The sequence below is a fragment of the Delphinapterus leucas genome, chromosome 1 (genome assembly GCF_059928025.1).
Source record: "Delphinapterus leucas isolate spDelLeu-1000000601 "Yukka" chromosome 1, BTC_Dleu_Yukka2, whole genome shotgun sequence".
Classification (NCBI taxonomy): domain Eukaryota; kingdom Metazoa; phylum Chordata; class Mammalia; order Artiodactyla; family Monodontidae; genus Delphinapterus; species Delphinapterus leucas.
Window position 1 is genome coordinate 56491436 of NC_143129.1, and position 27059 is coordinate 56518494.

General features: G+C 39.7%; 1 protein-coding gene across 1 annotated transcript in view; it reads right to left on the reverse strand.

Moving 5' to 3' along the window:
- Positions 1-8823: 8823 nt before the first annotated feature.
- The window catches only part of TDRD5 (tudor domain containing 5), a 97579-nt gene continuing 79343 nt past the window's right edge, over positions 8824-27059 (reverse strand). Inside the window, exons 15-18 of the mRNA XM_022556603.3 lie at positions 24619-24801; positions 23711-23854; positions 17442-17652; positions 8824-12985 (exon numbers count right to left, since the gene is read on the reverse strand). Coding sequence (XP_022412311.1) covers positions 12738-12985; positions 17442-17652; positions 23711-23854; positions 24619-24801 — 786 coding nt within the window. The 3' untranslated portion in view covers positions 8824-12737. The remainder of the gene's footprint in view (positions 12986-17441; positions 17653-23710; positions 23855-24618; positions 24802-27059) is intronic.

The following is a 27059-nucleotide window of genomic DNA, read 5'->3' on the forward strand; positions in this document are numbered from 1 at the left end:
CCCTTCGCGGGCAGAGACTGCGGGTGGCGGAGGGGGAAAGCTTCGGAGCCGCGGAGGAAAGCACAGCAACAGGGTGTGGAGGTCAAAGCGGAGAGATTCCCGCACAGAGGGTCAGGGCCGACCGGCACTCACCTGCCCGAGAGGTTTGTCTGCTCACCTGCTGGGGCGGGCGGGGCTGGGAGTTGAGGCTTGGGCTTCGGTCGGAGCGCCGGGAGACGACTGGCGTTGGCGGCGTGAACACAGCCTGCAGGGGGTTAGTGCGCCACGGCTAGCCGGGAGGGAGTCCGGGAAAGAGACTGGAGCTGCCGAAGAGGCAAGAGACTTTTTCTTCCCTCTTTGTTTCCTGGTGCGCGAGGAGAGGGGATTAAGAGCGCTGCTTAAAGGAGCTCCAGAGACGGGCGCGAGCCGCGGCTAAAAGCGCGGACCCCAGAGCCGGGCGTGAGACGCTAAGGCTCCTGCTGCCGCCACCAAGAAGCCTGTGTGCGAGCACAGGTCACTATCCACACCCCCCTTCCAGGGAGCCTGTGCAGCCCGCCACTGCCAGGGTCCCGGGCAGGATCCAGGGACAACTCCCCCGGGAGAACGCATGGCACGCTTCAGGCTGGTGCAACGTCACGCTGGCCGCTGCCGCCGCAGGCTCACCCCACACACCGTGCCCCTCCCTCTCCCTGGCCTGAGTGAGCCAGAGCCCCCGAATCGGTGGCTCCTTTAACCCCGTCCTGTCTGAGCGAAGAACAGACGCCCTCCAGCGACCTACATGCAGAGGCGGGGCCAAATCCAAATCTGAGCCCCTGGGAGCTGTGAGAACAAAGAAGAGAAAGGGAAATCTCTCCCAGCAGCCTCAGAAGCAGCGGATTAAAGCTCCACAATCAACTTGATGTACCCTGCATCTGTGGAATACATGAATACACAACGAATCAGCCCAAATTGAGGAGGTGGACGTTGAGAGCAAGATTTATGATTTTTTCCCCTTTTCCTCTTTTTGTGAGTGTGTATGTGTATGCTTCTGTGTGAGATTTTGTCTGTATAGCTTTTCTTCCACCATTTGTCCTAGGGTTCTATCCGTCTGTTTTTTTTTCTCTTAATAATTATTTTTTATTTTAATAACTTTATTATATTTTATCTTACTTTATTTTACTTTACTTTATCTTCTTTCTTTTTTTTCCTTCCTTCCCTCCTTCCTTCCTTCCTCCCTCCCTTCCTCCCTCCTTTCTTTCTTTTTTCTTTCTTTCTTTCTACTTTTACTAATTCTTTCTTTCTACTTTTTCTCCCTTTTATTCTGAGCCGTGTGGATGAAAGGCTCTTGGTGTTGCAGCCAGGAGTCAGTGCTGTGCCTCTGAGGTGGGAGAGCCAACTTCAGGACACTGGTCAACAAGAGACCTCCCAGCTCCACATAATATCAAACGGCAAAAATCTCCCATAGATCTCCATCTTAACACCAGCACCCAGCTTCACTCAACGACCAGCAAGCTACAGTGCTGGACATCCTATGCTAAACAACTAGCAAGACAGGAACACAACCCCACCCATTAGCAGAGAGGCTTCCTAAAATCATAATAAGTCCACAGACACCCCAAAACACACCTCCAGACGTGGACCTGTCCACGAAAAAGACAAGATCCAGCCTTATCCACCAGAACACAGGCACTAGTCCCCTCCACCAGGAAGCCTACACAACCCACTGAAACAACTTTAGCCACTGGGGACAGACACCAAAAACAACGGGAACTATGAACCTGCAGCCTGCAAAAATGAGACCCCAAACACAGTAAGATAAGCAAAATGAGAAGACAAAGAAATACACAGCAGATGAAGGAGCAAGGTAAAAAACCACCAGACCTAACAAATGAAGAGGAAATAGGCAGTTTACCTGAAAAAGAGTTCAGAATAATGATAGTAAAGATGATCCAAAATCTTGGAAATAGAATAGAAAAAATGCAAGAAACATTTAACAAGGACCTAGAAGAACTAACAATGAAACAAACAATGATGAACAACACAATAAATGAAATTAAAAATACTCTAGATGGGATCAATAGCAGAATAACTGAGGCAGAAGGACAGATAACTGACCTGGAAGATAAAATAGTGGAAATAACTACTGCAGAGCAGAATAAAGAAAAAAGAATGAAAAGAACTGAGGACAGTCTCAGAGACCTCTGGGACAACATTAAACTCACCAACATTCGAATTATAGGGGTCCCAGAAGAAGAAGAGAAAAAGAAAGGGACTGAGAAAATATTTGAAGAGATTATAGTTGAAAACTTCCCTAATATGGGAAAGGAAATAGTTAATCAAGTCCAGGAAGCACAGAGAGTCCCATACAGGATAAATCCAAGGAGAAATATGCCAAGACACATATTAATCAAACTGTCAAAAATTAAATACAAAGAAAATATATTAAAAGCAGCAAGGGAAAAACAACAAATAACACACAAGGGAATCCCCATAAGGTTAACAGCTGATCTTTCAGCAGAAACTCTGCAAGCCAGAAGGGACTGGCAGGACATATTTAAAGTGATGAAGGAGAAAAACCTGCAACCAAGATTATTCTACCCAGCAAGGATCTCATTCAGATTTGATGGAGAAATTAAAACCTTTACAGACAAGCAAAAGCTGAGAGAGTTCAGCACCACCAAACCAGCTTTACAACAACTGCTAAAGGAACTTCTCTAGACTAGAAATACAAGAGAAGGAAAAGACCTACAATAACAAACCCAAAACAATTAAGAAAATGGAAATAGGAACATACATATCGATAATTACCTTAAATGTAAATGGACTAAATGCTCCCACCAAAAGACACAGATTGGCTGAATGGATACAAAAACAAGACCCATATATATGCTGTCTACAAGAGACCCACTTCAGACCTAGAGACACATACAGACTGAAAGTAAGGGGATGGAAAAAGATATTCCATGCAAATGGAAACCAAAAGAAAGCTGGAGTAGCAATTCTCATATCAGACAAAATAGACTTTAAAATAAAGACTATTACAAGAGACAAAGAAGGACACTACATAATGATCAAGGGATCGATCCAAGAAGAAAATATAACAATTGTAAATATTTATACACCCAACATAGGAGCACCTCAATACATAAGGCAAATACTAACAGCCATAAAAGGGGAAATCGACAGTAACACATTCATAGTAGGGAACTTTAACACCCCACTTTCACCAATGGACAGATCATCCAAAATGAAAATAAATAAGGAAACAGAAGCTTTAAATGATACATTAAACAAGATGGACTTAATTGATATTTATAGGACATTCCATCCAAAAATAACAGAATACACATTTTTCTCAAGTGCTCATGGAACATTCTCCAGGATAGATCGTATCTTGGGTCACAAATCAAGCCTTGGTAAATTTAAGAAAACTGAAATTGTTTCAAGTATCTTTTCTGACCACAACGCTATGAGACTAGGTATCAATTACAGGAAAAGATCTGTTAAAAATACAAACACATGGAGGCTAAACAATACACTACTTAATAACGAAGTTATCACTGAAGAAATCAAAGAGGAAATAAAAAAATACCTAGAAACAAATGACAATGGAGACACGATGACCCAAAACCTATGGGATGCAGCAGAAGCAGTTCTAAGAGGGAAGTTTATAGCAATACAATCCTACCTTAAGAAACAGGAAACATCTCGAATAAACAACCTAACCTTGCAGCTAAAGCAATTAGAGAAAGAAGAACAAAAAACCCCCAACGTTACCAGAAGGAAAGAAATCATAAAAATCAGATCAGAAATAAATGAAAAAGAAATGAAGGAAACGATAGCAAAGATCAATAAAACTAAAAGCTGGTTCTTTCAGAAGATAAACAAAATTGATAAACCATTAGCCAGACTCATCAAGAAAAAAAGGGAGAAGACTTAAATCAATAGAATTAGAAATGAAAAAGGAGAAGTAACAACTGATACTGCAGAAATAAAAAAGATCATGACGGATTACTACAAGCAACTCTATGCCAATAAAATGGACAACCTGGAAGAAATGGACAAATTCTTAGAAATGCACAACCTGCCAAGACTAAATCAGGAAGTAATAGAAAATATGAACAGATCAATCACAAGCACTGAAATTGAAACGGTGATTAAAAATCTTCCAAAAAACAAAAGCCCAGGACCAGATGGCTTCACAGGCGATTTCTAACAAACATTTAGAGAAGAGCTAACACCTATCCTTCTCACACTCTTCCAAAATATAGCAGAGGGAGGAACACTCCAAAACTCATTCTACGAGGCCACCATCACCCTGATACCAAAACCAGACAAGGATGTCACAAAGAAAGAAAACTACAGGCCAATAACACTGATGAACATAGATGCAAAAATCCTCAACAAAATATTAGCAAACAGAATCCAACGGCACATTAAACGGATCCTACACCATGATCAAGTGAGGTTTCTTCCAGGAATGCAAGGATTCTTCAATATACGCAAATCAATCAACGTGATACACCATATTAACAAATTGAAGGAGAAAAACCATATGATCATCTCAATAGATGCAGAGAAAGCTTCTGACGAAATTCAACACCCATTTATGATAAAAACCCTACAGAAAGTAGGCATAGAGGGAACTTTCCTCTACATAATAAAGGCCATGTATGACAAGTCCACAGCCAACATCGTTCTTAATGGTGAAAAACTGAAAGCATTTCCACTAAGATCAGGAACAAGACAAGGTTGCCCACTCTCATCAATATTATTCAACATAGTTTTGGAAGTTTTAGCCACAGCAATCAGAGAAGAAAAGGAAATGAAAGGACTCCAAATCGGAAAAGAAGAAGTAAAGCTGTCACTGTTTGCAGATGACATGATACTATACATAGAGAATCCTAAAGTTGCTACCAGAAAACTACTAGAGCTAATCAATGAATTTGGTAAAGTAGCAGGATACAAAATTAATGCACAGAAATCTCTGGCATTCCTATACACTAATGATGAAAAATCTGAAAGTGAAATCAAGAAAACACTCCCATTTACCACTGCAACAAAAAGAATAAAATATCTAGGGATAAACCTACCTAAGGAGACAAAAGACCTGTATGCAGAAAATTATAAGACGCTGATGAAAGAAATTAAAGATGATACAAACAGATGGAAAGATATACCATGTTCTTGGATTGGAAGAATCAACATTGTGAAAATGACTCTACTACCCAAAGCAATCTACAGATTCAGTGCAATCCTTATCAAACTACCACTGGCATTTTTCACAGAACTAGAACAAAAAATTTCACAATTTGTATGGAAACACAAAAGACCCCGAATAGCCAAAGCAATCTTGAGAACGAAAAATGGAGCTGGAGGAATCAGGCTCCCTGACTTCAGACTATACTACAAAGCTACAGTAATCAAGACAGTATGGTACTGGCACAAAAACAGAAAGATAGATCAATGGAACAGGATAGAAAGCCTAGAGATAAACCCACGCACATATGGTCACCTTATCTTTGATAAAGGAGGCAGGAATGTACAGTGGAGAAAGGACAGCCTCTTCAATAAGTGGTGCTGGGAAAACTGGACAGGTACATGCAAAAGTATGAGATTAGATCACTCCCTAACACCATACACAAAAATAAGCTCAAAATGGATTAAAGACCTAAATGTAAGGCCAGAAACTATCAAACTCTTAGAGGAAAACATAGGCAGAACACTCTATGACATAAATCACAGCAAGATCCTTTTTGAACCACCTCCTAGAGGAATGGAAATAAAAACAAAAATAAACAAATGGGACCTAATGAAACTTCAAAGCTTTTGCACAGCAAAGGAAACCATAAACAAGACCAAAAGACAACCCTCAGAATGGGAGAAAATATTTGCAAATGAAGCGACTGACAAAGGATTAATCTCCAAAATTTATAAGCAGCTCATGCAGCTCAATAACCAAAAGACAAACAACCCAATCCAAAAATGGGCAGAAGACCTAAATAGACATTTCTCCAAAGAAGATACACAGACTGCCAACAAACACATGAAAGAATGCTCAACATCATTAATCATTAGAGAAATGCAAATCAAAACTACAATGAGATGTCATCTCACACCAGTCAGAATGGCCATCATCAAAAAATCTAGAAACAATAAATGCTGGAGAGGGTGTGGAGAAAAGGGAACCCTCTTGCACTGTTGGTGGGAATGTGAATTGATACAGCCACTGTGGAGAACAGTATGGAGGCTCCTTAAAAAACTACAAATAGAACTACCATATGACCCAGCAATACCACTACTGGGCATATACCCTGAGAAAACCATAATTCAAAAAGAGTCATGTACCAAAATGTTCATTGCAGCTCTGTTTACAATAGCCTGGAGATGGAAACAACCTAAGTGTCCATCATCGGATGAATGGATAAAGAAGATGTGGCACATATATACAATGGAATATTACTCAGCCATAAAAAGAAACGAAATTGAGCTATTTGTAATGAGGTGGATAGACCTAGAGTCTGTCATACAGAGTGAGGTAAGTCAGAAAAAGAAAGACAAATACCATATGCTAACACATATATATGGAATTTAAGAAAAAAAATGTCATGAAGAACCTAGGGGTAAGACAGGAATAAAGACACAGACGTTCTAGAGAATGGACTTGAGGATATGGGGAGGGGGAAGGGTAAGCTGTGACAAAGCGCGAGAGAGTGGCATGGACATATATACACTACCAAACGTAAGGTAGATAGCTAGTGGGAAGCAGCCGCATAGCACAGGGAGATCAGCTCGGTGCTTTGTGACCACCTGGAGGGGTGGGATAGGGAGGGTGGGAGGGAGGGAGACGCAAGAGGGAAGAGATATGGGAACATATGTATATGTATAACTGATTCACTTTGTTATAAAGCAGAAACTAACACACCATTGTAAAGCAATTATACTCCAATAAAGATGTAAAAAAAATAAAAATAAAAAGCAGGAAGGAATCGCAAACAGGAAAACTAGAGATGAAACCAGGTGATGCTCACTGCATACAGTATCCTAAGTGGTTAATAAAATAATAAACGATGGAAGCACGACTGCTTCCCATCTACCACGACCCCTCCCTTAGCTGGGAATTGGGCATCTGTGCCAGGCTATAGTCTCCTGTTCTGGAACCTTCCCCGCAGCCCAAGCTCGCACCAGTTGCCAGTACGTGCCATCCAGTGGCTCTGCAGGAACACTCATTCTCTGAGGCAGGAGGACCTCAAACACTGGCCCCTTTCTGAAGTCCTAGGAGGGGAGAGAATTGGGTACCTCTGAAAAGGCATCAGGTAGTGGCAGAGCACTCCCCATGGATCCGAGGCAGGAGGAGTGTGCACTGGGTGAGACCCTAGGAGAATACACATCTTGGACACTCAGTCTATCTGTAGGTGCAAGGAGGAAGGAGCTGCCAGGTGTATACATGTCACACTGCCACGTTTAGGACCTCGGTTTGGGCTGTTACATCCCCAGGAGCTACTCCTGCTTTGAAACCTTAAACCCTAATGGCCCTTCTCTTGAGTACAATCTGTCCTTTATCTCCCTCTCCCCATCATTCTACCTGTACCTGTTCTTCAGCCTCAAATAGACCTGGTAACAGTCATAATCGTCATCACCACCATCATCATTGCCATCCTCAAGGCTATCACATACTGAGTGCTTACAATTCACCCAGCACTTCGAGAAATACTGTATGTGGATTGATTCCATTAATCCTCCCAACAACCCTAAACCAATAATAATAGAGTTTTTAATCCCTTGTTCCCTCATTTAAAATACATATATATTTATTTATTTGGCTCTGCCGGGTCTTAGTTGCAGCATGCGGGATCTTTAGTTGTGGCATGTGGGACCTAGTTCCCTGCCCGGGGATCGAGCCCCGGGCCTCCTGCACTGGGAGCACAGAGTCTTAGCCACTGGACCGCCAGGGAAGTCCCCCCTCATTTTCTTCCAGGCTCTTTCTGGATTCTTTTCCTTTCCTAACCAACTGTACTGCACAAGCCAAAGAGTTCTGAGTGCCTGCTACCCCCAGAGCCCTCCTCTGAGGAAAGTGGTTACAATGGTGGGGGGCGGTTCTTGTTCTGTCTTGTGTCATAGCACTGGACTATGCTTCTGGTGCCAGTGGTTTAGTCTGGGGGTGGGGCCCAAGCCCAAAGCGGCTATGGATAGGCTGGACATCAAAATGACCAACCACCCATGATATGGGTCTGTGAGAGTCTAACAGAGATGCTCCATATTGGATAATGACAACGTCACCCAATCAGATTTCCTCTGGAGGGATGAATGTGAGACGCACACTGGGACAATGAAAGGCAGCCTTCACAGAGATGACAAGATGACAGATGATAACCATGGTAACTATACGTACCTGGATTTGTGTTTACTAAGTGCCAGGTGCCCGGCTGAACGCTTCTCAAATTTTAGATTATCTTTCAGCAGTCTTACAACATAGATACTATTAGCACCTCCACTTTACAGATAAGAAAACAGAGGCTTAAGCAAGTTAATCCATTTGCCATTGGTTACACAGCCATGGTAGGGAGGAGATCCAAACCCAGGCAGCGGGACTGAAGATATTAGTCGATTTCTTTAAATAATAAACATTTTTAAGTTTTAAAAAGATTAACAGGGCTTCCCTGGTGGCGCAGTGGTTGAGAGTCCGCCTGCCGATGCAGGGGACACGGGTTCGTGCCCCGGTCCGGGAAGATCCCACATGCCGCGGAGCGGCTGGGCCCGAGAGCCGTGGCCGCTGAGCCTGCGCGTCCGGAGCCTGTGCTCCGCTGCGGGAGAGGCCCGCGTGCCGCAAAAAAAAAAAAAAAAAAAAAAAGGTTAACACTTGGTTACCAGGGGAAGGGGGTGGGGGAAGGAGGGATGAATAGGCAGAACACAGAGGGTTTTAGGGCAGTGAAGCTACTCTGTATGATACTATAATGGTGGATACATGTCATTATACATTTAACCAAACCCATAGGATATACAAAGCCAAGGATGAACCCTAATGTAAACTGTGGACTTTGGGTGGTAATGATGTGTCAGTGTTGGTTCATCGACTGTAACAAATGCACCACTGTGATGGGGGATGTAGATAATGGGGAGGCTGTGCATGTGTTGGGGCAGGGGGCATATGGGAAATCTCTGTATCTTCTGCTCAGTGTTGCTGTGCATCTAAAACTGTTCTAAAAAATAAAGTCTATTTTAAAAAGAAAAAATAAAAAAGAATGGCAGAGTTTAAAGTATTCTGGTTCCAAAAGGCTAATGACACCAAGAACTTACTAGGCCAACTGGTGACTGACTAAATGAGACAAATGACACCTGTTAGGAACAGGGCTGCGTTCAAAGCACAAGGACAAATTTAGCTGACAGGTGCCTTGGTTGGCATCTTGGAAAACGTCAAGATCTGAATGAGCCATCAGAAATGAAATCTTTTAAATGTCTTAGTGATGGCTCCTGAAAAATTATGAATAATGTGGCACTGTATACATAAGTAAAATGAATTTAATTCTGAAAAGATAACAAAAGTTTATTAGAAAGGCCTTGCTACCTGGTATAAATGTTAATAGGAAGCCTCAGAAGGACTGCTCTGTAAGATTTTAGTTTCTCACCCCCGAAGATGCCCCCCACCCTGATTCAGATTCTTCAGCTGTATAACTTGCCCACCGTTATTTAATCTATCCACATTCAAAAATATGAGATCTTTATAAATCAATCCCTCTCCCCACCAACACCAGGGGCTGCTCAGCTATCTATCAGAACCACCATTCTTTTGGACTTATGCCCAAACTGTGTCTTCTGGCATCAAATCATTTACATGACACAAGATGATGTTGCAATATTTTTCCTGTGGATAGGGCCCTGAGGAGCTAGGAGTCAGCAGAAATAGGAATTTAAGCTGTGTGACCATAGGCAAGTCAGTCTTTCTAGGTTTCAAATTTCCTCATCTGAGGTCCCTTCTACACCAAAATTCTACAATTCTAAGTCTTTAGGTTAGACATAGTCTGACTGCAGGCAGAAGTCTCTAGTTATCCCCATACCTTGAAATGGACAACTGGCATCTCAAATGTGTGAGAGTGAGAGAGGGAAAAGGCATGGCTCACTCAGCTGGAATGGCCCTCTTTTGATATCCCGTGGTGTGTTTTTGGATGGGAAAGGGGTACTGGCACAAGCCACTGGAGTTAAAACCTGAGTGGCTAATAGTAAAGCCGCTCTCTCTTCTACCCCTAAGGAGTTTACAACCAGGATTCTCCTGTGTGTTCTCACCCCCATTCCCTCAACACACACCTCAGGCCCCCACTTCCCAGTCAACATTTCTTGGGGACCATCACTACTTCTAATAGATCCTTAACACCAAAAATATGGGGGTGGGGAGGGCCTGTTCTAAGTATAGTAGATATCAACCCATCTTTTGTCAATAAAATATAATTAACCCTTAACCACGAGCATCTCCCGATCTTTTGAACATTTCTTATTGCTATCCCTGCCCATATACAGAAACCTATTTATTCATTTTCAAATGATCTATTAAATTTGTTTGATGCTTTGAGCTATTTCAGTTAACTACCAAACAAAGCACACCTTCTGGGAGAAGGTAGGGAAACATATTGGCAGATTGGCTGTCCTAGTCAAAGTCAAGTAGTCAAAATGTACGAGCCTCCAAAGGTTCATTCTTCACTCTGCTAATTCAAATAGGATCTTAACTATTCATTACTAAATAGGCTTCTGTCAAAGTGTGTTGACACTCATTAGTTTGGCATGGGTCTGTCTAAATGATTCTCTGTGTAGCCATTTGCAAATGGATAGGATTCTGAAAGAGCCTTATTGGCACAGTGATTCCATTATCCCCATCTAACTGGCAAAGTGTGAAATTAGTTGCTGTCAGGTTACCCGGTGTTGGTAGAGTTCCTGCTGGTGGTTTTGTGCCATTATAGAGAGGGTTACAGTTTGACCTACTAAATATGTAAATACTGCTTCTACCAGATTCACCCTGCCGGAAACCCAATAATTGTCCATCTTGAGAAGTGATGAATATAACTCAATATTCTGGGTTTTTTCTCTAAAGAATGAATTCTAAGAAGCATCATCCAAAATGAATTTTCTTCTTTAGAAACAAATTGTGGATAATTATCTAAACTTGTATGAAAAACAGCTTTTCCAGTTCATATCACGGTTGAGTATCACATATGAAGTTTAACTGTCATGTGATATTTAACTGTTCATTGATCCTCCATATAACTCTTCAACTGTCTTCTCCAATAAAGATGTCTGATGGAAAATCACAAAAACCCCAATGGGAAACCTGTTCTTTCCGGGTCAACTATCACTGACGTTTCCAGACTACAGTTTTTTTGTCAATTAGCATACCATCATTCTTATAGATATGTTGGAATTAAAGGTAAATCTGTATTTTAAAATTTTACTGCATTTAACATGTTTTCTCTAAAGTTTTTAAACCAAAACACTCAGTAGTTAGAGACTTTGGAATAAACTTTGTTTCATGATCACTTCATTCTAAGAAAGAAGTTTCAACCAGTAAAACTCTACATTGAAATGCACTCTGATATTTACTCTCATCTCACTCCCTTCCTCAGTGGACATTTTGCTGATTAAGTAACTGAGAAGGAAAGAGGAGACATTCCTTATTGTAGAAAGAGAGAAAGGAACTAGGGGCCAGCTCTGCCATTTAACGCCAAAACAGGAGGCCTTAGAAGAGGGGCTAGAAGGGTGAGAACCTAGTCATAGGCAGCGTGCCAGTAATTCACACCTCTTTCTCTGATTTTACCACTAAGAAATGCTTCTGTATTGGATTTTTTACATTTGGGTATAAGTCTGGTATTTTATCACAAAGAAATTTGTATCACTCATATTCTTTAATTTCACCTTTCAGTCTTTTCTCCTGATGGTTTATACTATGAGCTAAACAGAATGTCACATAATAAACTGGACTTCAGAGAACATCATGTTATATAAATGCTTAAACAATACCACTGTTTAACTATTGTTACATTGAGGCTCCAGGGAACTATGATGACTTACAGAGATGGCTCAGCTAAGTTTCAACAATCGGTCTCTATAATTTTGCTGTCAATCTTCAAGAAATTGCCTATATTGAAAGATAGCTTAATTTTTTTTAAATGTAAAAGGGTTCACATGACCAAAGCTTCATGGTGTGGATTTTCTTACTGATCCTAGTATTTCAAAGAAATAATGATGGTAAAGATTGGAGCCCTTGATTCTCTCTATGATATAGAAGTTTTCAAATGAGAAAAGGCAGCCTTAAAATTCAGACAATCCTTTTTCTGGAGATACGGACGTGAGAATTTTTGTCTTACTACATATGGATCACAAAACATTAGTTTTTCAGTTTACATTTATCAGTCATGATATATACAAGAAAAACATTTATACACTTCGTTCTAAAACAGAAACTAACACACCACTGTAAAGCAATTATACCCCAATAAAGATGTTAAAAAAAAAACATTTATAGAAACACAAAAACTTCTTTAAACTATAACATTGAACAAAGGTGAACAAAACCATACAGAAAAAGAAACATCCACAAAAATGAAAATTAACATTAAACATCAATACTTACACAACAAAGGGGACTGTTCGCATAACAAAGCTAACAAAGAGTCACACAGAAAGACAAAGGCATCAACTATCAAAATACTACTTTGTCTCAATACCTCCTTCTCTTTCGGCCTGGGAGGTCACCAGGCCCTAAGCATCTAGTTTATTTTTTCCTCCCTCCTCTCTCATGCTTCCATCCTTTTCACACTGGGGTACCAGTGCAGGAGTCTCCTGGATGTGGCTAGCCGCGCAGCAGCTCCTAAGGCAGCAGTGGCTGTGCTTCGAGGAATGTAGAGCTTCTGAGAAATCTGGTGTTCAGGAGACAAAATCAAAGACAGCTGGTCCATGGCTCCCTGACTTTTATCTTTGAACACTGTAATAGCATGGCTACTAGAAAAATCTTCATGCTCTAGGCTCTCTGGAGAGCTTTCCACTGAAAAAGAAAGAAAACACAGGTCTTTTCAAGAGGTTCTCACACTCTCCCATTCTAGATCTTTAGTAACGTGTGTTACAACCATCTTCTGGTTAGGTGGTGCCAATTACCAATGGCAAATCAGAGAGAAAGAGACTCAGAGACCAGTCAAAAAATGGAAAGGAGATGAGGATGGGGGATCATGCGCTGAGATAAAATAAATCTTGTCAGGATGAGGGCAAAGAAGAGAGGACAAAATATCTACTTGTGAATAAGGAAGGGAAGATCTCTTTCTAGGACATCAAAAAAATAAATTGGATATAATTCCAATTCCAGGGAAGAATCCTTAAGCTCCCTTACTTCCTCCTCTCAGCAGTGAGCAAAATGGTGTCCCACGGGCCTTCTCTATTGTGAAAGTGGTCCCAATTCCAAGTCTGCCAGCATAAAAACAAAACTGACCAAACTGACCATGAAAATGAAAATTAACATTAACTGTGTTTGCTAAGAAATTCCAAAAGCCAATTATTAGCCACAAAAAGAATTCCTTGGGAATTAGTTTAACTAAGAAGAAGTAATCTTTTCAATGGAATAAACTGCTGGGAACTCCATGCTGAGCGTTCTTAATAGCCACGGAAGTGGATACTAGCATCCTCACATGTGCACTCTAGACCAGGGCTACTGAAGGAGCTGGTCTATGAATTGTTTGAACCTGCCTGCAATGAGAGAAGGAGCTTTTGCCAACATATAAACCAACACACTGCTTCCTTCAAGAAAGTCCTCCTTTAGGAAAAGAAAAAAAAAACTAGGGGAGCTAAACAATGTGCTATTGTGTTGTCCATCATCACAAATGCTTCACAGGCTAGTACGGGTATGCCGACTACATTCTGAAAAGCACCGCTCTAGACCTTAAAATTACAGATTTCAAAAATTCAGAAAAATATCAGGCGTAATCCAATATCTTATTTTGCATCTTTAGCATCTAGCAGCAGTAGCATGTGGTACGTGTGCCATATATTTATGATAAATTAAATTAAGGAGAATTTTACAGGGTATTCTAAAAAAAACTCTGACCGCAAGGCTATAATTAATGCCCACTAGAGTGGAAAAGAGACAGTGAGTTCTAGTGAAATAATGGGGCTTTACAGGAAGTCGTTGGTGAGCTCAGATTTTAAAAGGTATAAAAACATGAAAGCAGGGACACACGATGAAAGAATTTAAAAGAGTAGCAAAACTTCTGCTTCCAGACATGATGCTAATTAAACAGGGATTGAAAAATAATCTCTCCTGCTTTAAACAACTGAAAAACTGGACAAAGTATATAAAACAACAGCTTTCAGACACTGAACAACAAGCTCAGAGGACAGTGCTCCCTGAGAGACGGGAAACAAAGTGAGCCCTACAAGTGCCTGAGCTCACTGTCAAAATAAAGCCCAGGCTGCAGTACAGGGAGGGAGAGTCCACATTGAGCCTGGAGGTATCCCTGTGCTGAGAAGACAGAGTTTGGAATTTATGGAGGCCAGGTGGCCGGAATTCGTGGGGTAAAAGTACAAGTGAAGAGGCAGCTGCAGAGAGAGAAGAAGCTGGAGACCTGCAGAGGTCGCTTTGAGTCTTAGGCTGGGTAGCGATCTGGCTCACGTATGTGAGGGGACCACCAAGGCCAGGGAGAAAACCTACCTGAAAGTAGTAGGCAGAACAAACACTAGGCATTTTATACTGGGGCAAAATAGTTTGTGTTCCCACCAGCTACAGTGTAAAGACATCCTAACACATAGGACATCAAGTCCCATCAATACCCTCAGAAAGGTACTGCCTAGCAGGGCCAACAGACTTAAGGCTTTTCTAAATCAGCCTAATGAAACCTAAAATAAACACAGAAATAATCAAAGCAATTTCAGGTAATTTAATTACATTCCTCCCCCCGCAATAAATTATACATAGACAGCAGGGAGGGAGGGAAGGAAGGAAGGAAGAAGGAAGGGAGGGAGGGAGGGAGGAAGGAAGAAAAAGAGATTCAGCCAACAACATATAATTCAGCATCTGCCATCCAATAAAAAATTACCAGATACACAAAGAAGCAGAAAAATATGACTTGTAATTAGGAGAAAAACCAATCAGTAGAAGCCAATTCAGAAATGACAGAATGCAGAAATGATACATATGCTAGAATCACAAGACAAGGGTATTACAATCGCTGTCATAAGAACACTCCAAGTATTCAAGAAGTGAATGTTGAGTATGCTGAAGAGAAAGATGGAAGATATAAAAAAGACCCAAACCAAACCCTAGAGATTATAAATTGAACTTCTGAGATGAAAAATATACTGGATGGGAAAAGAACATATTAAACACTGAACAAGAAAAGGTTATATTATGCTCATAGATCAGAAGACTCAATATTGTTAACATGTCACTTCTCCCCAACTTGATCTAGAGATTAAAAAAAAATCCCAATAAAACTTTTAGCAGGCTTTCAGTAGAAATTAAACTAACCCTAAAATTCATATGGAATATGACCTAGAATAGCCAAAGCAATTTGAAAAAGAAGAACAAATTTATATGATTTCAAGACTTATTATAAAGCCACAAAAATCAAGACAGTGGTATAAAGGCAGACGTAATAGTAATAGAACAGAATGAAAGTCCAGAAATAGACCCTCACATATACAACTTAATTGGCTTTTGACAAAGACATCAAGGCAGTTTAATGGAGAAAGGACAGTCTTTTCAATAAATCATGCTGAAACAGCTGAATAATTATATGTAATCAAAATAAACATTGATCCTTACACCACACCATACACAAAAATTAACGAACTGGATCACAGACCTAATGCAGGACCTAAAACTATAGAACTTTTATAAGAAAATGTAAGAGAAAGTCTTAGTTACTTGAGTTAGGAAAGATTTCTAAATAGGACACAAAAAGTTCAAACTATAAAGGAAAAAAAAATCAACAAATCTGATTTCATCAAAAGGAAAACTTTTGCTCTTCCAAGGATGCTGTTACGGAAATGAAAAGGCAAGCCACATACCTGAAATATTTGCAACAGATGAATCTGACAAAGGTTTTGTATCCAGAATAAATAATTTTTACAAATCAATAAAAAGAAGATAATCCAATAAAAATGCACAAATACTTCAACAGGCAATTCACTAAAGAAGATATACAGATGGTACATAAACACATGAAAACATAGTCAACATCACTGGCAAATAGGAAAATGTAAATTAAAACCAAAATAAGATACCACCACACACCCACTAGGATGGTAAAATTTTAAAAGACTGGCAATATAATATGTTGCCAAGAAGATGAAGCAATCAGAACTTACGTATATCGCTGGTGTGAATTACCAAATGGTTCAGCCACTTCGGAAAACATTTTAGCAGTTCTTAAAAAGTTAAACAGGGGCTTCCCTGGTGCTGCAGTGGTTAAGAATCCGCCTGCCAATGCAGGGGACACAGGTTCCATCCCTGGTCCGGGAAGATCCCACATGCCGCAGAGTAACTAAGTCCGTGCACCACAACTACTGAGCCTGAGCTCAAGGGCCCGCGAGCCACAACTACTGAGCCCGTGTGCCACAACTACTGAAGCCCGCACACTTACAGACCATGCTCCACAACAAGAGAAGCCACTGCAATGAGAAGCCCGTGCACCGCAACAAAGAGTAGCCCCCACTCGCTGCAAAGAAAGCCCACGCACAGCAACAAAGACCCAACACAGCCAAAAATAAATAAATAGATTTATTTAAAAAAAAAAAAAGTTAAACATGCAGTTAGCATATGACCCAGCAATTCCACTCCAAGGTACTTGCTGAATAGAAATAAAAAACATATGTCTACACAAAGAGCTGTATGTGAACACTCACAGCAGCTTTATTCATAATGGCCCAAATCTGGAAACAATCCAGATGTCTGTCATCTAGTGAACAGAAAAACAAATTGTGGTATTTCCATACAACTGGGTACCACTCAACAATGAACAGGAACAAACTTTAGACACCAGCAACAACATAAATGAATCTCTAAAAATCACGCTAAATGAAAGAAATCAGACATAAAGACTACATACTGTATGACTCCCTTTATATGAAATTCTAGAAAAGGAAAAGTAACATGCCAGAAGCCAGAAAGTAGGGGGAGGGAATGACTGCAAAGGGATATGAGGAAGCCTTTTAGACTGACGGAAATATTCTATTATCATGACTGTGGTGCTTATTACAAGACTGTACACATTTGTCAGACCTCATAGCATTGTACACTTAAAAACTGGCAAGTTTTACTGTGCATAAACCTGACCCCGCCACCCCCCAAATTGCAGAAAAAAAAAGAAGAGTGGCAAAGTGAAAGGGAACAACTGGAGGAGTTCAGACAAATGCTAACATCAGCAATTTTTCAAGTCATGTTCTGAAAAGATAAATGAAGGTTTTTAACAACGTGGCAAACCATTGCATTTGTCAACTGTATGTCAACCTACCTGAACCAGAGTGTTTTTGTGAGGAATCGACCACTGCAGGAGTTGAGTTGAGCACTGCTGTGGACAGCTGAAATTGCTTTGGACAAGTCTCAATGCTGCTAGGCTCAAACTGGCCACCTTCTGCTGACTGCTGTGACTGGATAAGAGAGATGTAGAACTCCTCCAATTCGGGCAACGTGGGAGAATCTGAGGAACTCTTTAAGTTTGGTTGCTACAGAATGGGGAAAATGGGGCAAAAGCATGAAAAGTAACTGTTAGTTCAACAGTAAGAATTAAGTCTATTTTGTTTCCTTACTTATATACAAAAGAATATTTTCATATCATAATTAATAAATAAAACTCCCCACTTTTAAAAATCTAGATACTCTCTGGAAAACAGGTCCGTCTCTAACTTAGTGACCATTAATTCAAGAAGCACGTATTGAATGCATATTATGAGCAAACATGGTACTGAGGGCTGCCAAGGAAGAACGGCAGGAAATGAGAGAAATAACATTCACTGAGCACTCATTGTCAGGCACAATGTTAGGTTCTTGGCATGTGTTTCTTCAATGAAACATCAGAACGTTTTTCCTAGGTTGCATCTTCTTTATTACCGCCTCCTTTACTTAGCATAATGCTTTTTTACAAGAGGCTTACCAAGTTATCCAATGTCAACCAGTAAGCGACAAGGCAGAGGGATGAACTCAGGCTAGCCTATGTTCTCTCTGCTCCATTACACCGCCTCCCAGTAAATACGATCCCTGTCCCTAAGGAGCTCACAGTCCTCGGCTAGGGAAACAGTACACGTGCTGCAGGTGGCCATGAAGAAGGCATTAACTGCATTCCGCAGCATCAAAAACATGCTAGGAGAACACAAAGGACTTAAAGGAGGGCTCCTCAGAAGAAGTGACAAAATGGAGTACTAAGAATCAGGGTTTGAGAGGAAAAGATGAACTTCCCAAACAAAGCCTCGATTTGGGCTAAAGCGAATGAAGTGCCAAATTTTAATCAATAGATCCTATATCCTACCACAGAGTCGCTGCTGAAATAGCTGCAGTTTACAGTGTCTCAGAGAATTTGTCTTCTGTGATGCTAACTAACTGGCACTGACGATTAAGTGGGCCCCATCAGGACCAGGCCGTAATGAACCGACCTAAGTGGCTTACAGCCTGGGATCTGCCCAGGGTAAACTGAAACAAAATTTATACAAACAGAAAATGTAGCTTTGTGTGTTCTTTAGGCTGTGGAGTAGACATTTAATATCAGCTGGCATTCCTTTTGCATTCCTTTTTTCTTCCATTAGGAAACACCTTGTTCATTTTCAAACATGGCTGGCATGGATGTGACTGATATATAATTATGTCATATACAAATGGCTGTGCCCCTTTATCTGGCAGCAAAAATGAAAACTCTAAAAGTCCACATAGCTATCCTGCCATACAGTATGCTACTTCAGGAGAGCAAAGAGCTGGATTCAATTTTTTGCTTAATTTATGCAACTTCATGTATGTGCTTTAGCTACCCTTTAAGTTTATTCTCACTGAAAATGAGGTTCTTTCAATAAAGCTTCAGTGATAATTAAGTAAATATTAATATGGCAAACTTTTAGAGCTGGAAAGATCATTAATCCAAATCAGTCCTTGTAGACGGATAAACTAAGGCCCCAAAAGCCAACTTGTTCAAACTTGTGGTAAAGACTAAGCCACAGATTACAGAACTCCCAGACAGGTGTTTTTTACACTAAGCCCTGCTGCCTATTTTCAGTAGTTTAACAAAATCAAAATCAGAAACAGTTTTTTTAAAAGCTGTATCTTTCTTTCTTTCCTGATAAATATGATTTTGAAGAAAGACAAATTGTTAAAACATATTTAAATGCATTCTGACAGCTTTTCACACTGGAAAAAAAGAACATAGGTGAATGCCTTCTAAATGTGTATGCCAGTACTGAAAGCAAGTGCCTGTGGTCAACTTAAGCACTTAATTGAAAAGTAAGAGTCTCTTCCTCTAAACAGTGGTTTAGGGTGCTGCTGCCCAAAATGTGATTCACCATAAAGCAGCTTCAGCATCACCTGGAAGCCTGTAAGACATGGAGAACCTCAGTCCCCATACCAGATCTGCTCAATCAGAATCTGCATTTTCACAAGATTCTCAGGTGATCTGTATGAACATTATAGTTTGAGAAGCATTGCTCTACCAGATTTATCCCTCTGTAGTTATCAACTACTGACTCCCTCGTAGTTGTCTGAAAATATACCTTTATGGAACTAGAGGTTAGTGGCAGATTTTCAAGAAACATGTTCATGATTTCTGAAACATTAACTTATGCAATCGAAAGAATAGCCCCAAACCACAACATACAACTTCATGCCCACTAGGATGGCTATAATTTTTTTTTTTTTTTGCGGTATGCGGGCCTCTCACTGTTGTGGCCTCTCCCGTTGCAGAGCACAGGCTCCGGACACGCAGGCCTAGTGGCCATGGCCCACGGGCCCAGCCGCTCCGCAGCATGTGGGATCCTCCAGGACTGGGGCACGAACCTGCATCCCCTGCATCGGCAGGCGGACTCTCAACCACTGCGCCACCAGGGAAGCCCTGTATAATCTTTTAAACTAGATAATAGCAAGTGTTGGCAAAGATGTGGACAAATTGGAACACTCTTATATTGCTGGTGGGAATGTAAAATGTTGCAACTGCTTGGAAAAGTCTGGCAATTCCTCAAAACACTAAACACAGAGTTAACATAGGACCCAGCCATTCAACTCTTAGGTATATACCTAAGAAAACTGAAAATGTATGTCCACATAAAAACACATACACAAATGTCACAGCAGCACTATTCATAATAGCAGAAAAACAGAAACAACTCAAATGTCCATCAGCTGACACATGGATAAACAAAACGTGGCCTATCCATACAATGGATTATTCAGCCACAAAAAGAAGCAAAGTACTGATACATGATACAACATGATGAACCTTGAGAACATTACGCTAAGAAGCCAGACACAAAAGGCCACACACTGTATTGATTCCAATTATATGAAATGTCCTGAAGAATAAGTAAATCAATAGAGAAAGTAAGATGAGTGGTTGCCTGGGGGGAAGAGGGTTGGGGAGTTTGGGTGGGGGTGACAGCTGAAGAATGCGTTTCTTTTTGAGATAATGAAAATGTTCTGAAATTCTTATGGTGATGATGGAGGCACAATATGCTAGTAAACTAGTGAATATACTAAAAGCCGTTGAATTGTACACTTTAAATGGGTGAACTGTATGGTATGTATATTATATCTCAATTAAGTTGAGGAGACAGAGGATGGAGTCTGAGCCCCACGAATGTGGAGGAGCTTTGACAAACTCCTCAGGCTTTCAGCTGAGATCTCCAAAGAATCATGCTTTAGGAGTAAGAGCCACATTCAAGGACTAGGGACAAAAGTGAAATATAGCAGTCCTCACCAAGCCTAAACCAAGCCTCAATATGTGTGAAGGTGACTGGCTGGTATCTGCCAGCCACTAGACAACTGAACCCTCTTTGGAGGAAGCTATCTCATCCAGAGCCTCTCTAAATTCCATAATGTTCAACATTCAATTAAAAAGAACCATGAGGTACGCTCCGCCTGTCTTTCCCCTCCCCTGAATGCCCAAAACAGGATCAAATGACAAGATCAAATAGAGAAAAAAGGCAGTAAGAACACACTCAAAGGTAATTCAGATATTGAAATTATCTGCAAAAGACTTTAAAATAACTATGATTATTAACATGTTCAAGAAAATGGAAGTTACAGACAAAATTGAGGAAAATATGGAGAATTTAAACCGAGAACTGGAATCTATAAAATAAAGAATCAAATGGACATTCTAGAACTGGAAAATAATATGTTTGAAATTAAGAGCTCAACGTGTGGGTTTAACAGCAGACTGGATCCTGTAGAAGACAGGACTGGTGCACTGGAATAATCAATATAAAACCTCCAAACAGAGGCATTGCAAAAGAAAAAAAGAGAGCGAACAAGAAAACAGAGCCCAAGTGGGACTCAGCCAAAAGTTCTAACATACGTAGAACTGAAATGCCAGCAGGAAAGGAGAGAGATAATGAGGCAGAAGCAGTGTTTGATTAGATAAATGGACCAGAATTTTCTAAAACTGATGAGCAGTATCCATCTGCTGATTTAATAAGCTCAGTGATACATATGCAGAATAAATCCAAAGGAAATCACATCTAGATATATAATTATCAAAATGCTGAAAGCAAAAGACAGAAAAATCTTAAAAGAAGCCAGAGGGGGAAAAAAAGACATACCTTCAAAGGAGCAATGGTAACTGACAGCTGGCAATCCAACAGAAGCCAGAACATAAAGGAATGACATCTTCAAAGCATCGAAAGAAAACAGTGCCAACCTATCATTCAATACTCATGGAGAATATCCCTCAAAAAGGAAGATTAAAGTCAGAAATATGGGAAATTAAACATCATACTCCCGAACAACCAATGGGTCAAAAAAGATCAAAGGTAATTAGAAAATATTCTGAGACAGACAAAAATGAAAACACACAGTATACCAAAATTTATGGGATGCAGCAAAGGAAGAATTAAGAGGGGTGTTTCTAGCAATAAAACATTAAAAAAAGGAAGAAAGATCTCAAACAACTCAATTTTACACCTTAAGGAACTAAGAAAAGAAGAACAAACTAAGACCAAAGTTAGCAGAAGAAAATAGTAAAAATTAGAGCAGAAATAAATGAAATAGAGAAAAGAAAAAAATCAATGAAACTAAGAGTTGTTTTATATATTGAAAATATAAACAAAACTGAGAAACCTTTAGCTAGACTAATGAAGAAAAAAAGACTCAAATGATATCAGAAAAGAAAAAACATTACAACTAATGCTACAGAATTGAAAAGGATTTTGAGACCATTACAAACAACTGTACACAAACAAACTGGATAATCTGAAAGAAATGGATAAATTCTTAGAAACATACAGTCTTGCAAGACTGAATTAGGAAGAAATAGAAAATCTGAACAGACAGATTACTAGTAATGAAATTGAATCAGTAATCAAAAACCTCCCAACAAAGAAAAACACAAGATAAGATGGCTTCACTGGTAAAATTCTACCAAACATTTAAAGAATAATTAATACCAATTCTTCTCAAAGTCTTCCAAAAAACTGAACACTCCTAAACTCATTTTACAATGCCAGCATTACCCAGATACCAAAGGGATAGTGGTTTTTTTCTGAAGGGGTGATGAAAATGTTCTAAAGTGGATTATACGGGTGGTTGCACAAGTCTGTGTATACTAAAAGTTATTTGAATTGCATACTTTAAGTGAATTACATGGTATGTGAGTTATAGTTCAATAAAGCGATTATATCTTAAAGAAAGACTGCCTGAAAAACAAAATATAAAAGTTTATTTTAGGGGCTTCCCTGATGGCACAGTGGTTGAGAGTCTGCCTGCCGATGCAGGGGACACGGGATCGTGCCCCGGTCTGGGAAGATCCCACATGCCACGGAGCGGCTGGGCCCGTGAGCCATGGCCGCTGAGCCTGCGCGTCCGGAGCCTGTGCTCCGCAACGGGAGAGGCCACAACAGTGAGAGGCGCGCGTACCGCAAAAAAAAAAAAAAAAAAAAAAAAAAAGTTTATTTTATCCTAAAGCTAAATCTGTGCTTTAAGTAACCTACATTTCTGGAACAGACTGTTCTATGTAATGCAGCATACTTTTATCAATGATCTCATGCAAAGTAACTATATTCTGTAGAAAATATATCACTCAGAAGGTTCATCTTCCACAAATCTGCTTTTCAACAATTCTCCTAGACTTGAGTCCTTCATTTTCAATGTAATGCACAAAAGTACAGAGACCATTAGCCAAATTTCACGATTCACACAAACAGTCCTGCTGTTTTCAGGATGGAGAAACACAAAACAAACGGATTTTGCTCCAGGGTTAGTGTTTTCTGCCAAAGCAACAAAAAGAAAAAATCTGGCCTAGATGATAGGACAGATACAGAACTTAAAATGTATGATTAAGTGAAAATACCTGTTTTCCCTATCCCTAATGTAGAGGCTTAATCAATCTCTTAATTCTAGTCTCAGAATTTTTTTCTGGAGAGATGAATAACTACAGTAAGTTAAATGAAATTTATTTTTAAATAAACATACATTTTTATGTATATGTATTGTACCAAATGCTAAGAGAGGGATCATTAACCAGAATTTTACTTTCTAAAAGTGAAAGTATTTCCTCATGAAAACTTGTAACAATAACATTCGTTAGACATTTACATTTTGAATTCCGGTTGTGCCAGTATTTTTTTCTTGAGCACCCAGTCCTTCTGGTTTTTCAACTTCTACTTCCTTCCCACTCACAAGGCCTGAAGGCTGCCATGAAACATCCCATATATCTTTGGGTGTAGAAAAACACCAATCCTATAGAGAAAAAAATTGCAACAATAAACTGAGACATAGTGCCATATGATCCAAATGGAGGATAACTTGGGCAAGGTAAAGGCAAAGAGGCAATGTATACTAAACAAGAAAAGATATTTATTAACTTTCTATATCAGTGTGAGTTTTCCCCCTTGCTTCACTGGTCCATGCTCAATACACTGAATTCCTCTGAATACACAGATCACATTAAAAAAACACAACTCTCTTTGTAGTATTTTCTTCAATACTGTTTTCATGGTTAGATGATTTTCATGATCATCCAGTATTTAAATGGCACAAATAACAAGGGGCAACTTAAGTGTTGATAGTTCTTCTTTCTAAGAGCTGGTGGAAAATAAATTAAAATTCAAATATATAGGGCCCAATATTAGTAAATATACTCACTGCAGAGATCCAGGCATAATATTACAAGGCAATGCAATAAAAATTAAATTAGGGAAAACTGTTTATTTCTAGATCCTAAGGCTGTGACTAGGTGCCAATGGTAAAACAAAAATCATAATGATTGATAGAATAGATAGCCACAATAAGTCCATGGTTTACTCTCCCCTGCTTCATCCTGCCCCCATCCCTAACACTACCATCTTTGGTGGGGGGGTGGGGGTGGGAATACATTCTTCTGAATTATTGTCTGATTAATCCCTATGAAATGCAGAATGCATAGCTTTTTTGAGGCTTGGACAATTACATTAATATTTCCTTTTGCAGTAGTGATTTGCTTTATGTTTTCCCAAGGATCTAACCTTCTGTGGCATTTCTTTACATGATGAATATGGTTTCTTTCCATCAAGCCTTGAGGTAGATAAGTGGGAGGCAGCATCACTTCCTTCTCCCATTCCAGCCTGCAAAGGTATCCAGTTCTCATCCCATATATCATCACCTATGGTTACTGACTCCAGGCATGGCATTCCAGTGGGAATCTCATCCTAGAATGTATCAGGTGACAAATAAAACTTTAATTTATGATTCCTGTATGTATTTTGAAATTTAGGTTTAAAATTTTTCCTAACTCCAGGTAAAGATGGAAGTTTGAGTACATAATTTATTACTCTCTCTCCTGACACATCACCAAAATAAAATAATTTAAGGTATAAACTTATGGTCAAAGAGAATGTAAAAGGAGAAAATATCACCTATGTTCTGGATACAGGAAATCAGACAACTGACAACTTATTATGCAGTCCTGAGAAAGTGGAATCCTGAGCTTGGAGCAGGAAAAACTGAGAGTCAACCCAAATTTATACCATAAATACTGCAAAAGTTCAGGAATTGCTCCTACAGAGTTTTTGGAATTGAGGGTGTAAAGTGGGAATGAAAACAAGAGCTCTCGTTAAAAGTCTGTGTAAGAAGCAGTTAGACCTCCAGGTACCCTCACCTATTTAAAACACCCAGGAAACTACACCTCTTCCTCCTGCTGGAAGACTAGAGGTCTTCTGGAGGGTAAAGCTGAGGACAGTGCAAATATATAATAAAAACAGTAGAATTAAATGAAGGGTTGTTTTATACTGAATATAGAGCTCTGTCACTCTCTTTTTCATAGCAGGACAGAGATGAGAGTAAAGAATGCACAAACTTGAAGATAGATCCAATCTGATTATCCACTCTGAACAACTGAGAAAAAAATTGGAAAACAAACAAACATACATACAAAAATAGAGCCTCAGGGAACTATGGGACAATACCAAAAGGTTTAACATTTGTGTCGTCAAAGTCCAAGAAGAAGAAGAAAAAGAATGCAGTGCAGAAAAGTTATTTGAAGAAATATGTCTGAAAACTTCCCAAATTTGGTTTGGGAAGACACAGACCTACAGATTCGAAAAGCTTAGCAAAACTCAAACACAATAAACTCAAAGAAATTCGTGCCTACATAGATTACGATCAACATGGTGAAAACTAAAGACAAACAAATATCCTGAATGAAGCCAAAGAAAAATTACACATTATTATAGTGGAACAACAATATCAACACTGCACATATCTTGTATCAGAAAACATGAAAGCTAGAAGGAAGTGAAATGGAATTTTTAAAGGGTTGAAAGAAAAGAACTGGCAACCTAGAATTCTACATCCAGCAAAAGCATCCTTTAAGAATGAAGATGAAATAAATACATTCTCAATGAAGAAAACAAAAATAATTTGTTTTCCACAGACTTGCCCTAAAAGAATCACTAAAGGGAGTTCTTTGAATAGAAAGGAGATGATACCAGAAGGAAACTTGGAATATCAGAAATAAAGGAAGAGCAACAGAAAAAGTAGATATCTGGGTAAATATAATAGACTATTCCCCTCTTGAATTTTTCAGAATGTTTGAAGATGGAAAGCAAAAAATATAACATTATAAATTCTCAATATAGTTATTATACATAGTAGAAAATAAAGAAGGTGGGAAGGGCTAAAGACCTATATGGTAGTAAGATACCTACATTCCACTTGAAGTGGTAAATATTGATTAAGTCCACTGTGAAAAGCCAAAGGTGTATATTGTAATTCCTAGAGTAATCAGTACAAAACTATACATATACAATGAAAATGTAATAAGTAAATTAAAATAGGCTACTAAAGAAGAATGCTAAATAATAAAAGAATACTACCAAAAAACAGGAATACTAAAAGAAGAAAGGAAGAGCAAAGGAATGAAAAGCTGGGGAAATGAATAGAAAGATAATAAAATGGTAGACCTAAAATCAAAACATATTGATAATTTTATTAAATGTAAATGGACTAAACATACTCATTAAAATTCAGATTGTTGTGCCTGGACCTAACCCTTCCCACCTGCAGGCTGGAACCAGCCCTGGGACACCCAGAACCATGCAGCCAGCTGTGCTGGAAACCAGCTCCACCACCAGCAGACTGGCACCGCAGAACCAGACGACCCAGAACCTGGCACAAGTCACCACACAAGGCAGAGCCTGGCAACCAACCAGCCTTGACTACCAGTGCACCCACAGTAGTGGGCCCAGTCACAACAGAAGGGCCCATGCAGCCCACATGGGGGCATCCCTATAGAATATAGCTCTGGTGACCAAAGGGGAGTGTGCTGCTGGGCCCCACATGACGTCTCCTATATAAGGCCACTTTCCAAGAGCAGGATATGGAACACACTAACCCAATACTTAGATATAAACACAGAGAATTAGGCAAAATGAAAAAGAGGAATATGTTCCACATGAAGGAATAAGAC